This window comes from Typha angustifolia, chromosome 14 (assembly GCF_048772165.1).
Source record: "Typha angustifolia cultivar Huaian chromosome 14, ASM4877216v1, whole genome shotgun sequence".
In the NCBI taxonomy this organism is placed as follows: domain Eukaryota; kingdom Viridiplantae; phylum Streptophyta; class Magnoliopsida; order Poales; family Typhaceae; genus Typha; species Typha angustifolia.
Genome location: NC_133252.1, coordinates 7517623 through 7534448, shown reverse-complemented (window position 1 = coordinate 7534448; position 16826 = coordinate 7517623). Strand labels below are relative to the sequence as shown.

At 34.1% G+C, this 16826-nt stretch overlaps 1 protein-coding gene across 4 annotated transcripts in view; it reads left to right on the top strand.

Moving 5' to 3' along the window:
- The first annotated feature begins 665 nt into the window (after nt 1-665).
- Nucleotides 666-16826, top strand: part of LOC140776468 (uncharacterized) — a 32922-nt gene continuing 16761 nt past the window's right edge. For 2 of the 4 annotated variants that reach the window (XM_073120185.1, XM_073120184.1), the window contains exons 1-3: nt 668-851; nt 8912-9076; nt 9151-9275. In XM_073120185.1, coding sequence (XP_072976286.1) covers nt 747-851; nt 8912-9076; nt 9151-9275 — 395 coding nt within the window. In that variant the 5' untranslated portion in view covers nt 668-746. Of the gene's footprint in view, nt 852-8911; nt 9077-9150; nt 9276-16826 lie in introns of all 4 variants that reach the window. The other 2 variants (XM_073120183.1, XM_073120186.1) reach the window with 2 other exon arrangements.

Genomic DNA, 16826 nt, shown 5'->3' with positions numbered 1-16826 from the left:
TTCAAAGGCGGTCAAAGCCATTAAGGGAGAGGGGCCTAGTCCTTAGAGGGTGCAAAACATTGCCATAGAGTGCCTCGAGTTAATTAGGGGACTTCACAAAGCTAGAGTGCAACATACTGTTAGAGATGGCAATCGGATGGCTAATTAGGCAACATATTGGGTAGTTGTGGGTCAGAGTTTTGTATAATTGGCCCTGAAGGCCCATTCTCACCTAACTTGTGTACAATTTTATCTTTAGACTCTAAATTCTGCACCACAAGATCAAAGGCTATTTAAGCTGAATACAACCTCTATTTCATTAGAAAGAAAAACACATTACTTATTTTTTTAGGTTATATTCTAATTCAAAGCCTTGGAAGGGTTGAATTTGAATATACTCGTTCTCTGAAAATAAAGAAATGCTGTTTTATTTTGAAAAATAAGAAATTGATATTAAATGAAAAACAGAAATTTCTATCTTCTGCTAAAAAATAAAGTAAGAGTAATTTAGTTAGAAAATAATAAAATTAGATGATTTTATAATGAAAATATGAAACGAGATCGACCCACTGTATCAAACCTATCTTGCGTTTATGTGCAAAAAGCTCGTGCTAGTCGAAAACTCGTCAAAAAAAAAAAAAAACTCTCATGTGTCAGTCCTTGCAAAGCATAAAGCCGTAGCTAGCTTTCATCGCGGGGGAAGAGAGAGAGAGAGAGAGAGAGAGAGAGAGAGAGAGAGAGAGAGTCGCCGGCGGGAGCTTATCGCAATGTCCTTCTTCTTCAAGGCCTCGAAGCCCAGGTCGACTCCAATAGAGCTCGTCAAGGCCATCAAGGAAAGCCTCCTCGCCCTCGACACTAAGACCGTCGTGAAGGTAAAATACCTTCCCTTTCCATCGAATTGGGTTTCTCTAAAAATCTTGGAAAAGGCCTATCTTTACTCTCTACCGGTTCTACCTTTAAGGATCTAGTATGGGTTTTACTTGATTATGTTCAATTCTTGCTCCCGTCTTGATGGATTTGTACCCTAGGATGAGTTGGGCGGTGATCTTGTGTACTAATATATATTCGTTATATCTGTGAGATTGTTCTTAGTTTTCCCCATTTTCATTGTTTCTATAGTGGCCAATTGCTGTCATATGGATCGAATAGCATAATGTTGTCAGCTGTGACATAGAATGCGTTTGGACTTTCTATCTTTAGTTTTACGCATTTGAGACTGTTAATTTTTGGTTTTGACCAATGAATCAACAATTTGTACAAATCCTCACATGCATTTAGTTATCTGATATGAACTCTAACTGAACATTTTCTTTTCCATATTATTTTTCAATTTCGTTAGTAACATGATAGGACAGCTTCCATTGTTCACATTTGGCAACGTCAGTAATGGGTAGTTTTCATTACCCATTACATACGATATGCATGTATATGCATTCACTTTTATGTGCATTAAGAACAATACACATATTTGTTAGTTCCCGTGAGTCTAGAGCTGTTATTGTTGTAGGCTTGGAATGAATGCTGAAAGGTTCATATATCCTAGGTGGGATACTCTATAACTGTATTATTTTCAGGACAACTAATCATGATTGCTTAAACCCTTGTCATGTCTGTTTTGCTTCTTCTTTGCAACTAGGTTTTTGATGATGTTCCCAATATGACTGTTATCTTTTAATTGACATGGCTATGATGCAACAGAATGCTTTGTGAGTCAGATTCTAGTATCTACTTGCCTAGTGTTTAGTGTCTTCTTATTCTTTGATGAAGCTTAATTCATTATAGCTCCTTGTATTTGTGACTTTTTGGTTGTCAATGCTGGTAAGGTCCTCTATTTATCAAGAATTTGAGAAACTAATCTAAAGAATTAAGTTTTGTACTTTTGTTTTGGCTTTGACTTTCTTTAGGTGATAGGTTATTATCTCATTCTTTTTTTGATGAGGGAGTCCCTTAACTAAATTAAATGTACTATTCCCTATGAAGCATGGATACTCCAAAATAGGTGGAGTATCTGTATCTGATTTGTATTGGATGCAGAAATGGGTCAGATACGCCCAAATACCTATTTGATATGTATCGGGAGTATTCAGATTAAAAATAAATCATTTTAATTGCCAGATACAGTTGAGATATGCCTGGATATGCAATGGATATGTTTTTCTTTTGGTTATTAGTTATATCGGGTGGAAAGAAACTATCGACCCATTAAACTTTAAGTGGGAGAAAGAAGCTATCAAGCCCTGTTCCCCTCATTTTGCTCTCTCGACAACATGCCCTAGTGCCTCGCTAGTCTTCCTCTCTTGACACTGGGTGCCTTTCTCTCTCAATGTAGGTCTTCCACTTCTTCCTCTCTCTCTTTCTCTCATATGAAACTAGTCTTTCATCATGTGATAGGGAACAGGCGACGATGACCCTTGTTCTTTCCTGAGGACGACATCGGTCTTCCTTTCCTTTTTTCTCTTTTTCTTGTCTTGGCAAGCCTGAAAAGCTTTTATTTCTTTTCTTTTCCTTTCATTTTTTTTTCTTAAAGATGGTTGTAGTAAAAATGTTTTGATGTTAGACATATGTTAGTATAGGTCATAGAATTTGTACAAAATATTTTGATGTTAGAAATATATTAGTATGGGATGGTAAGAGAAATATATTAGTTTGCAAATATTTTGATGTTGACAAAAGATTGTAAAATGTCTTTTTATTAATTTGTTTATTAACGTATTTTGTTAAGAGAAATATGTTCTTTTATTTTAATTTGTTTACAAAAGATTGTAAAATGTTCCCAGTTTTGGCCGATCGTGAGTGGGATTGGTCGAAATGGGTTAGGATCGGCCTTAGCCGACCCGCTCAAAACGGGCGGGAATGGGTTGGATCTGACTCGGACCCCACCCCCCCATTTGCCTCTCTTTCTCTCTTTTCTCTCTCTTCTTTCTCTCTTTTTCTCTTTCTCTTCTTTCTCATCTTTTTTACCGGCGAAGATAAAATTGATGATGATGAGATTAGAAATGATAATGATAATGATGGTAATGGAGATAATGGTGATAATGATAAGATTTAGTCTGATGACGGTGATGATAGAGATGAGACATTCGTCCCCATTACACAACTTTCTCAAAGAAGTGTTATTTTTACAGAAGACTTAAATCTATAGATAGCAGGACATCAGGAAAGGTGTGCCACAATACTCTTACCATACTTTATATCCATAATCTACATATGCTTGTAGTGTGTATGTGTTTATGCCGGTGCTGGTCGTTTCTATGCATATTGATTATTCATATCATATTATAGGAGCATTATAAAATTTTATTTATATGAAAATTATTTGAGACGTTACAATAAGCAATACTATCAGTGGATAAGCTTTAAAGAATATTGATAGTATTTAATGCAACATTTTTGTGTTATTTTTATGCCAACAAATAAAATCTTTGATCATCCTCGTCATTCTATGTTCAATTAGATATTAGTTTTAATTATGAAATTATTATTAATTAATATTATGTGTTGAATGTTATTATGTGTTCAATTTTTTTGTGGAGTGTTCGATTATTAATATTAGTTTTAATGAATATATTCAACCATATTATGTGCTGAATAATATTTATATTTAACTGTTGCTTTATCTTTAATAAAATTTGTCATTTACAAAAATAATCTAAAAATAAAGCACTATAATGTAGGTTTTACATATATTTAAACAAAAACCAAAGATTAATATACTAACGACTTAAAAATATCTCTAAACATTCTAAAAATTTATTAAAAATATTATAAATACATGCTAGTGGCACGTAGGAGTGTGCCAACGGCACGTGTCACTAGCACGGCCATGTTGATAGGAATACGAGAATGCGTTGATATGAGATATGGAGATACAACAATTTCTTAGGAAACAGGATATGAATATAGCTAAGGTTCCTAATATCGGGATTAGGATCGGTATCGGTCGTCCAAAAAAACGATACGTATCAGCCATATCTGCCGCTTGTATCGAATTAGACTATTTTTTAATTATATAAAATTCTAAGTATTATTTAAAAATGCTAAATTTTTTTCTAAAAATCTAGAAAAAATGAGGAAAATAAGAAAATAAAAATTACTAGCATATGAAGCCTAAAAACTTAAAAAGATATTAAATCAGTTGATTTGATAATAATTAATGAAAACAAGAAAAAATTAAAAAAAGGGCTCCACTGGCACACCTTGTGCCAAGTATCGTGCTACTACTGGCACGGCCATCCATGTTCCATATCCATGCTTCACAGACCATTCCTGATTAGCTAACACTTAGCATTTAACAATTGATGTAGGCTTCGTACAATTTGATTTGATTTAGTGTGATCAATTTGCTAGCTGACTATCAAGTTGGTTGGCCTGGATTTAGGATTTCATTGTACAAATGTTGATGCCCCTTTTGCCCTCCCATAGGTCTGTATGGTTTCTCCCTCTTCTTTGTCCATAACATAGGGCAGTTTTAGATACAAAAAGATAATCATTACTATCCAACTAAATGATTGAAAAAGAGACTCTTTCTTTAATTTAAAGAGCTGATTGTACAAAAATAAGAAAAGAAGAAGAAGATATAGCTCAGTAGCTCATATAAAATCATACATTTTTTAACAATAGAAAAATCCTTCTGGTGACTCTTCTAGCTCTTTTAGTTCTGGAGATTTCAAATCAAGTCTTCTTTAACTAAAGTGTTCTGACGAAACAAACTTCCTTCATGCTTTATGAAAATATAAACAAAAGCAAAAATCATGATAAACAACACCTCCAAAATATGCTGCATACAAGCATCATTTTCGTTATTAAAAGTTGGGCCATCTATATGGTACCTCATTTTGCTCCTTTCAGCAACTCTTTGGCAAGCAAAGTACTTGGATCATTTACGCGATTCAAGTATTATTATAATGACAGCTTTTTGCTGGCTGTTTTGGTTTGATAAATTGCTTAAGTGCTTTGTTCATGAATTACTATGCATTTTTAACATAGTTGTTTATAATCTTCCTGTTAGGATAATTTATTCCACTAGGATCATCATAAGAGTATGTTATAGATGGAAGAATAGCATACCTACCTATCTTGGTTTCCAACTACCTAGTATGAAAATTTTCACATAGACTAATATAGGTTCATGCAGACAATCTCAGACAAGATCATTGACCAGTCCCACAATGTGATAAATCATACTTTAGGTTACGATTGCTCTTACATATTATATTACATATGGAAACTGATACATATGGGTATGTTAGAACCATTTCTTGCTGCAGTTGAATACTTTCTGAAATTGCTTACGGTTACTGTTAACATATTCTCACATTTAGTTAATGCCACTAGATGACTATTGAATGCCAAAGTTGTCCGCCCCAATTCGGAAACATGATGGTCACGAATCTGTAGGATAAAACTCGGAGAAAACATGAAAGCCTAAATAATAATCAAATCTTAAAAGTAAATTGATACAATAAAACGGTACTCAACATTTAGAGTCTTTACTAATCGATTTTTATAATCCTACAAAATAATAAGTCTTTATAAGCTAGACGCCTAGTAAGTAACCCACTTTACTAAGAATATGTCTAATGATAAATATCAACATGTGATACATATAGTAGTTGAAAAAGAATCATAATAATATATATAAGCTGTCTTTGAAAATAAATAATTTTCTTATCTCTTATACTAAATTTTAAAATCCAATATATGCTAAATTATGATCATAAATCATTTATATTATCTCATATTGAGTAAATTAATATAACAAGAAGTGATCTTTATAAAATACTATCATCGAAATCGAATTATAAATCATTTATAATATTTCAATCTAAATAAATCAATATAAAAAGAATTGATCTCTACTAAAAGTGTACTATCATGAAAATTGAATTATAAATCATTCATAATATTTTAATTAAAATTAATCAATATAAAATAAATCAATCTATGCTAAAAGTGTACTATCATAGAAATCAAATTATAAATCATTTATAATATCTTAATTTAAATAAATTAATATAAAACGAATCAATCTCTGATAAAAGTGTATTATTATGGAAACTCACAAAAAATGATAAAATGCCATATTGTCTTTTTAATGGGTGCTCTGACCCGTGGCCATATCGTACTATCTAATAACCAGCGGAATGACGGCCGAAACTTTTTTAGATAGTCGATTCGTCTAGGATCATAGTAGGTATTCTATAGTGTCCTACCGATTTTTTGACTAGCTATTGAGTAAGATTAGAATCATTAGAATAAAAATTCAGGAATTTTTTTGCTAATCCCGCTAGAGTCACTTGGTCATTGCAACATTACATTCCAAGAATCTTTTCCCTAGATTTATCTTCTTGAAAATAAATTGGATTTCAGATTTTACTTTTATTAGTATTTAATTATAATTATTCATACTGATCTCATATATCATATTCCTCATTCATCAAAATTCTCAATTTTCAAATACAATATATGCATGAATGATCCATAAATATAAATATTATTATTTTTTCTAATATAACATAAATTATTCTTAGTAAGTCAGAAAATATGAATAAATAATAATCCAATATTTGGTCTTGTAAAATTGCACATCTCAAAGATAATATTTTATTTTTGATCATCTTCTCAAACATCTTTCTTTTTAATAAAAATCTCTTATATTTTATTTACAGAAAATAAAATGTGTTAGCATAAAGATTTCATTTGTTATTTTCTGAAAATAAAAATATAATATAAAATAGTTTTAGAAATCTGAAATTCATTTAAATTGAAATACTTACAATTTATATCTTATTTTCTGGAATAAAAATAAATATTAAATATTTTTAGAAATCTGAAATTAGTTTAAACTGAAATCCTTCTTGAAATCTTTCTAATTTATATCTTATTTTCTAGAATAAAAATAAATATTTTCAGAAATCTAAAAATATAAACAATAAAATCCTTTTTTTATTCTGAAAATAATAAATCTGAATTTTCTATAAAATACAAATAATCTTAACATCTCTAATTTATCATTGAAAATTCTTAATTCTTAATTTTTCTATACATGTTGCATAATTAACATCATTTGTTATGGTCAATTTTGGTGAAGATGGTTTTCTATCCGATTTGATAATTTGGACAGAATTCAGCACGGAACTTGTAAAGACTATTGGGATCGATCCAACTATCAGAACGATCTGAGATTCAGATATGTTGTTCCTCTATAAGTTAGGAATTTAACGCAATCAGAATCTTGTCGATTGAGTTAGTATTATGTAGGAAATAATAACCAAAGGTCAGGAGGTAGTGAGATGGATGTGGATATATGTGGTTAGGGTTATGGAATATGATTATGGGTACGGTGGATTAGTGCTTTGAACTAGATGAGGTGAGAGAAAGGAGCTTCCAGGTATGACTGGTTGCTAGAGGGAGGAGGGGAAGTGCTGGAGGATTAACCTCAACCATAGACAAGAGTTTGGGTTGGATACCGAGGGGGAGAAAGGAGGAGGGAGAAGTTGGCTCAAGCCTAGATAAAAGAAACAAGTTCAAATGATCAATAATCCAAAGAGATTGCTTTTTCATATATTTGGAGGCTAACCAATTATCTAAAAATTCTAAACAAATTCTATTACAATCCAATTTACTCGTTGCACGTTCGAACGCACCCCGGTTGTGTTCAAATGCTCCAAAATAGGCCTCTGGATGTGCGAATGCGAATCAAGCATTCGAACGACCAAAACCTGTTCTCTGTATGTACAAATGCAAATTAGGCGTTCGAACACATTTGTCAGAAATTATCTTATTGTTCTAAAACATAAACAAAAATTGATGCAATTTGAAGTGGTTTAATCATGTCCACTATGCACCTAAATCAAGAACCGCAACATCATCATATCATAATTTTTTATCTCATAATTTAAACAGGATAAAAATAAATAAAAAGAGATACTTTTCAATTCATTAATTCTACTTTTGAATAATAAAAATTTAATAAATATGAGTGGGAATTTGTCTTGATCGCTCAATCTAAAAATAATTTGATTTTTGCATCCTAATTATAATTTGCACGGATTCCAATGCACTCCATTATTATATTCTCTTTGGTATGATAAACTCTTTTTTTTATCTATTCTCTATTCTCTTCTCTTTTTCTACTCTTTTCTCTTTCCTCTCTTTCTATATATCTTCTCTCTAATCTCTCTCGAGAATGGTTTCTTTTTTTCCCCCTAATTTCGGTACTGTAGCACTGCTACTGTGCCACCCTTACCTACTTTCTTAAAATTGTACCTAGGGTTTTCTTCTAGACTTCCTTTTTATTGCTAAAAAAATATAATAAGAATCCTATTAGAATAGAGATATTAATATCTTGAAGATATACTTAAAAATTTAATTTAATTTAATTTAGTCTGAATCTTAAAATATAAAAGATAAAATGAAGTTCCTCATTATTTAAATGTTTATTTCTGTTCTATTTTATTTATTTATTTATTTATGTTTTAAAATTCTGGGTTGTTACGAAAGTATCTGGTTTTCCAAATATCTGTTCATTGCGCTCACTTTTATATCAATGATGGTGATTAAACTATATCTCAAATCTCTTTACATATCTGTAACACAAAATTGCAAAGTATTTGGGTGTTGATGGGTGCCACCATGGCAGGCAGCTAGGATTTCATTTCTCTGGCTTGTCTGTGTGCATGTTTCTGATTCTTTGTTGCTGGTCCTACTATGGGTTGTTTAGTCCCAACCCCCTTGCTGCTGGTCCTAAAATGTTCTTATACTGGAAAATTTTATTATTAAATTTGATTGTTAATAATGATAAGCCACCTGTTTCCTAGGTCCGTAAATAGATGCCTTCCCTTCAGTTTCTGTGTTCGCAGATGTAATGCACATGCATGTCTAGTTATATGAAATGAGAAAATCACTTCATTTATTTGCTTGCATTTTTCAGGCTCTGGAAGAAGTTGAAAAGTATATCCTTTCATTGAGACAGATACTTACTGGAGATGGAGAAGCTGAACCAAATCAGGATCAGGTTTTGCAAATAGCTCTTGAAATTTGCAAGGAGGATGTTCTTTCCCTCTTTGTCCATAAGTTACCATCATTGGGGTGGGAAGTATGTTTTCCATCTATATAATATGATTTTCAGTTTTTTTAGAACGCAGGAACTTAATCCACTATTTATTGCAGGCAAGAAAAGACCTGGTGCACTGCTGGTGCATTTTGTTGAGGCAAAAGGTTGATTCCACTTCTAGTTATTGCTGTGTGGAGTATGTTGAGAACCATTCAGAACTTTTAGATTTCCTTGTTGTTTGGTAAGTCATACATTTTCTCAACTTGTTACTTAAGGCGTTTGCATTTTTCCTATAGTTGGAGCTCTTATTATGGCAAACTTTATATGAAAAAAAAGTCTGGCTGTATATAGCTTAGAAACAGGGTCTTAATTGTATAAATTTCTTATATTATAAGGTGTTACTTGAAAAAAAACTTAAAACTTGGTTTGAGAAGGTAGATGGAAGAAGAGTTACTTGGATACTGCTAGCAATCGCTGCAGTCTCGCCGAAGTAACAAGCAATGTCGGAGTTGCCATTCTGCTGGTAGTAGCTATTGAAGAAGTGATGGTTCAAGCTTCATTGCTACTTAAAAACTTGAACCGGCACTTAAGCCCATTAAAGAAAAATGGAATGAAGAAAAGTACATATATTCAATCTTGAGTGAAGTTTAGATCAAGATTCAGGAAAGTGTTCCAAAACCAATTTGGACTTTGATTGAATGACCAAACTAGAATATGAAATCTAGACTCAGGGCAAGTTTGATCAGACCGAATCTTGGTGAAGTTGAGCCCAACTGCACCTCCGCAACTTTGTGCCACAAGCCTAGTTGAAGGCGTTGTGTTACCTTTCAGCAATGAGGTCTCGACCACCCCGGTCACAGGAGAGCGACGGAAGGACTCAAGAGGAGTAGTGAAGGGGATGGCCATCAAGGCCTCCTGGGTGACGGCATGGGTGTGGATATGGATGGAGAAATCCGATAGAGACAGAAGGCGGTGGAGACCATACATTGTCGGCGTGCGACAACCACGACAATGGCGGGGGAGAGCATATGGTGAGGTGGAGGGTGAAGGAGCGATAAATGAGGTGCCAAAACCCTGAGGAGAGACTAGAAAAGTGGGATTAAGAGAGATGAATGAGGAATAAGGAAGTGAATGTGAGGGAATTTGGGGTCTGGTTTATTATTTAGTTCTATACAGATAAAGGGATATCAGATATCCGTGTCCGCATCTGAAAAAATCTATCTAATTCGCATCCATATCTGTATCTAAAAACTCTACCCGTATTTGTATCCGGATTGGATAGGATTTTTTTACTCGAATACTATCCGAGTTGATCCAGTTGGCCAATTAGGTCGGAGTTAATCGAACTTGTTTTCACCCCTAGATACAGCTGATACAACCGAGATCGATATTCGGAACCTTGGCTCAAACTATGTATTGTGGGCACAAGCACCTACTAATGCAGAAGTAGTTGGATCGAATATGATTTCTACGCGACAGAAAGACAAGAAACAAGAAATCACACACAAGCAATCACAAACAAGAAGATATACGTGGTTTGACTTATAGCCTACATCCATGGGCGGGAAAGACTAGTGGAATACACTATTGAATGTGTACAAGATAGATATAGATCGCAACCTAAGTCCCAATGCAAATTTATCTCATTCTAGTAACACAGAGTAGTTCCCATAAAGTAATAGCTAACTACTCTAGAATGAGCAATCCCCTCACTAATGCTAGAAATGGAAGGGACATAGATTTGGTAGAGCATATACCAAAAGTAGAGATGACCTCCAAAAGCTTCCTTAGATTTCGTGCGACAACCTTCTCTCTTTTGTACCCTTCTGATACTTAACGATTAAGGTTAAAGGCATGGATTCAAGTATCGACCAATCTTGATCCATATCACCGAAACGGATTAGCCAATATGGCCAGTTTAATCAATTTACGCTTTAAATTGTCTGAAATGGAAGGCTGATATAGTCGATATGTTTCCCTTTTTTAAGTACCCGACTCCGATTTTGATTCTGATTCTGATTCTGAAACCAATACTTAGAACCTTGGTTAAAGGTATTTATAGTAAGTCCTAAAATACAACTTAAGCCCCCAAAACTCCGAGCGAAACTTCGGATGGCTGTCCTAGGAAGTAAAATGCTACAAGTTGTTCGACGCAATCTTCTATTTTTGGCATTGCAGCTTCAAAATCCTATGGGCTATTCAAACGCTTCTTGTAGTTTGTACCTTATTCGAAACTGGAACAAACACATGCTCTAAGGAAATGACGTTCGACTACCTACTAGTCTCGTTCGAATGCTTGGGTTGAATTTGAATGACTTAGGCGAGTCACGTTAGACTGTATTCCACCTTATTGACCTAATATACCTAACACACCATTATCTTGTCGTACTCAATGAAACTTGTTAATTTGTTGAGTCTAATGCTACTTGTTATTGATATGACCTGGCTTAAGGCGGCCAAGGATCACCAACAGATCGGCTTTGGATGTCCAATAAAAAAGTGATGTAGATCGGCTTGGGTCCTCTCAAAAGAGAGATGGATGATAGTGGAACATGACTAGGGCTAAGGATATGATACAATCAGTGATGGAGGTTGATTATGGTAGAGATGATGATGGAGTGAAGGCTGAGTAGTTGGTATATGTGGCTCGACTAAGAGATAGTGGTGGCGACTTGCGGATACAATTAATGTTTTAAAAGACTCAAGGTAGTAAATGGGCGGCCAATGGTTTATGTACCACCTAGGGGCTAGACGGTAGTCTAGGCGGGCGCTTAGAATTAAGGCGGCGATACATATACAAAGTATTATATTTATCCATAGAAAACTATATTTAATCATCCTCTAATAAAAGTATATTGAGTGCTAGTAATATGTCAAAAAGATTGTTTCAAAAATCTAATGATAATGTCTATAGCACCCATAGAAAACTAAGATAAAGAACCAAACACCACAAAATCATTACATCCATATTTGTAAAATTCTAAAAAAAATAAAAGACATGATTAAGTCGCATTACTTAGGAAAGATATGTACATGCGAAGAAATCAAGTATCATAATCAAAATAAGATAATTATCACTCTGAGCCTGAAGCTTTAGCTTAATCAATATGAAGCTCTTCATTGGATCTTATCTTGTCATCAGAATCATCAATATTTAATTCCAGATTTACTTCAACTTTCTCGTCCATGTCATCCTCAGAGTCTAAATGTGCTTCATCAATGCCATCCAACCTTCTAGAATTAGAAGCACCTAATGCTGCAAATCTAGAACTTTTTCATGGAGGCATTACTTCCATTGCACCGGAGGTATCTTCAACCATACTCCATGTTAACCCAGAGCCAAGGAATACTTCCTCTTCATTTATTTTTAAATTAGATAGCCTTGCAACAATGTTCTTTGTATTCCTTGATGCGATAGGATCTTTCTTCAAACCTTCCTTGCGAATTCTTGCTTTGTTGCTCAAGCCTATTTCATTTTTTGGTATGGATCTGTGAAAAAACCATAAAATAAAAAAGAAACAATCACAATAGAAAGATAAGTATCACAACTTTTCTTTCCTACCATCTCAAAAAACTCCAATTTTGCTCGCAACTAGAAGAACTATATGTCTAAGTTTAAAATTCTTAAAGCCATTTCTTGTAGATGAGGTGTCTCAGAAATATAAAGACACCATTTAACTGCTCAAAACAATGAGAAAAATAAAAATAAAATAAGGCACTTTAAACTTTAAGATAATAAAATTCTAGAAGTATTCAAATATAACCATAGAGCTAATCAACTAATACCTGGATTGATATCTGGATTAGCCCTTTGTCTCATAGCAATTTCTCTACCAAAAGAGCCACTTGCATACTTATAAGCGTCAAGTTCATCGGTGATCTTATCTTGTGTTATGAGATTACCATGATAGAAACGTTCAACACATTATGTGAAACCATTTATCATAATATTATTTCTTTCAATTTGTTTATTGCCATAATAATATATGGATTGAGAAAGTGACCAACTGCATGCAATGGGCAATAAAGCCTTGAATCCTATTTGTTATCCATTCGATAATAACTCTGTATGAACTCTCTTAATTATCACAAGTTTTCATGATGTCTTTTCTTGCTTCTTGCACAGCAGCATAAATAAAATCCATAGCCGATTTTTGATCTCCATCTACAAGTTGTAACATCTTTACAAGTGGATAAAATAATTTCAATGTATGAACGACACCATTCCAAAAATTATTGCTGAGAATTGTTGCTGTAACTTTACTCCATTTGGTATTCTTGGACCATTTGCTACTTAACCATTCATTAGAAGTGAACATATACTTGAGTTTTTCTCTTTTCTCTAAATAGCTATGCAAAGTTAAAAATGCTGTTGCAAGGCGTGTAACACCAGATCTTACCAAGTCTCTTTTACCTGTGCATTCTCTCATCATGCTCAAGGTGATATAATAACTATATATGAAAGTTGTAATAGATTTGGCTTTAGTAATCATATTTTGTATCTTGTGCATTTTTCCAATAGCTTCGAGCATAAGATCCAAACAATGAGCCGCACATAGTGTCCAAAATTTGTTTGGTCATCTATCTCTTATCATCTTTGAAGCAGCATAAAGCATTATCAGTCACTAATTGTACCAGATTTTTCTCCCCAATTTCTTTGATACATTTTGCAATAAGCTTGAACACAAATTTTGCTGTATGCACTTCACTAGAGGCATCAATGGACCTCAAAAAGCTCGTGCCCAAATGACAATTTACAGAAAGATTCATTATGCTTCTATTTTTTCTATCAGTCCAACTATCTGTCATAACGGAACAACCATATGTCGCCCATGAATCTATATGACTTTGTAGTCCCTCTCTTATTAAATTGCACTTCTTTATTGAGTAATTGCTCATGAAGTTCATAAAGTGTTGGCCCTATAAAACCAGGACCATCTTGACCAATAGCTTCAAGCATTACTTCGAAACTATGCAACGTAGCTGTGTGTAATGAGATTCCTGCTTGATATATAGCTTCAACCAGGACCATCTTTCCTCCTTTTTCAAACTGTCCTTCATAGTTGTTTGTCTCATATTTCTTTCATGCAGAACCATTTCAGGATCTGGTGCAATAAATTTGTCCATAGCCCTTTGGGTATGAGGTCACTTTTGTCTACCCAAACAACTTTCAACTACAACAATATCATTGTCTCCATAATCGTAATCATTGTCTTCATCTCCTCTGGATATATTAACTCTACTATGTAGTTCTTGCAACTCTTTTGCCTTTTCATTTGTTTTTTTTGTTTTGCTTCATTGAAGACTTCTTGAATTTCTTGTTTAACTTCCTTTGGTACTTTTTTGCAGGCTGCAACATCATCTTTTATACCACTAGATGTTTTTTGAATCTAAAGATACCAGCACTTGAAATATGCCACCATAATTACACTTCAGTTTATTGTTATCCTTTAGGTCAGGCTTTATGCAATACTTCCAAGTTCCAACTTGGATCTCTTTTGCTATTGATATCTGACATCCCCGAAGACATTATAATAGCCGCAAGCTGCATATTATCTAAAAAGAGTAGTAAATTAATGCCACCACAACCCGCAATGCGAGCACAACAACAACGCATGCCTGTTGCTGCCCGCAGAGAATGCCACTGCCGCAGCAAGCACAGTGACAATGAGCGCCGCCGCTGCCACAGCGAGCACAGTGACAATGAATGCCGCTGCTGCCCGCAACGAGCGCAGCAACGAACGCTGCCGCCGCTGCCGCAGCGACTGCAGTGACAATGTACATCCCCGCTGCCGGCAATGAGCGCAGTGACGATGCATGCTGCCGCTGCCCACAGTGAGCACAGTGATGATGCCGAGAAAAAAATGAGAGAGAGAGAGAGAGAGAGAGAGAGAGAGAGAGAGAGAGAGAGAGAGAGAGAGAGAGAGAGAGCTTAGTAGTGTACCTTTTTGGTTGTGTCATTCTAGTTCTATTGCCGCCTTGCTCGAGATGGGGGAGAGCTCTCTCTTGGTGGTGATTGGAATTTATATTGGTGTGGTTAGGTGAGGAAAAGGTAAACACATGTTGAGTTTTGACTAGTATATTACTTTAAAGGATTTGGATCTTTTGAAACCAGATCCATAAGTCATATGACTTATAAACAAAACACACGTAACCACAACAATGCGTTTTGACCGATTAAACGCTAATTGCTATTTTATTCAAACCCATTTTAAGCATGCGTTTCCCTCCAACACGAATCGCCCACTCAGCCGCTCCGCCTAAACATTGGATACAATAGATAGCTAAATGCTATGATTGGCCTACACCTGTGGCAAAGACTTTGGTAAGGTTGTTTAGGGTGAGAAATAGTACCATCACAGTGAAAGTGAAAAGCCACTAAGAGGAGAGGGCTGCAATAGAAAAAAGACTTAGTAGATGATAAAGAGAAAGTTAGGGAGGGAGAGATCGAGAGATTGAGGAAGATAAATTCATTCAATTCCAAAGCATGCCTATGATAAAAACTATAAAACTCATGTATAGCGAATGGAACAAAAGAATTCTAAATCAAATAAAAAAGAAATAATTTAACCTATCTAACTTGTCCGCTAACTCTTCCTTGGATTGTAACTCTGTTTCGCCCAAGATAGATAGAGTCCAAACCGGAAGAAATTCAGAATACGAAAGTTGTCGATTATGACGTCACCTATCTAATCCATTTGGTTTTGTTTTACTCGGACATCGCATAAGAGTGAAAATGGGTCGGATTAACTTCAACTTGACCTACTATCCGACCTAATCGGATTGGATTTGGATAAAAAATTTCTATCCAATTTGGATACGGATATAATTTTTGAAAAGAATCCGAACAAATTCGGATACGGGTTGGATATAATTTTCAGATTTGGTTACGAATATTGGATATCCATTACTTGCATATTTTTTTGAATGATTTACAGTTTTTAGTTTGCGTATTTAAATAGTGAATATTGATATTGTTATTAATGATGTGTTATATATTATTTGTAGATGTCAATTTTTCTAATTTTATCTGTATTTGACATACAAAAAATTTATGTTTTGTGAAACTCTTAATATTTGTGTTAATTATGTTTAAATAAAAGATCATAATTAGTTTAAAATTCGATAACATCTATTTAAGATTTGATTCTCTATGTAAAAATTATTCGTATCCGTTTAGTTAGGATACGGTTTTAAATTTTGCTATCATTCAATATCCGTATCCGAATCCGTATCCAAACTAAAAATATAGATTTGGTTGTGGGTTGAGCACTCTCCGGTTCGTATTCGATCCCTTTTCACCTCTAATATTGCATATCTGATGAATATTTTCTCGAAACTGCGTAGATTTTAATTTTCTGCAATCTGGAGATAGACTAATTTCTTACTTGGACTCCGATGTGACCTGATCAGGACCGAATTATATTGGTTAACTCATTAGATTCTGCACCATCACTAGAGAGAGGGAATGTCTTTAAAAATTTCAGGGGAATTATAGGAATTCTTGACCAACTAGGAAAAGAATTATGGAAAGTCAAATCTGAGTCAAACTAGGAAGATTGATACTAAATTAAACTTAGAAAATTGAAACTGAGTAGGGAATGTAAAACCAAATCCAAAACTAAATAGGAAAAAAAGCAAAAGATCAAGACATGATTTTTAAAAAACTTCTCTCATTGAAGAGAGGAAAAAATTACAGATCCAATTAACTTCTCGGATCAATCTATTTCGCTAAATTCTTAGATACAAGATTCACTTGCAATCTTCCTTATCGTACTCCGGATAATCGTTA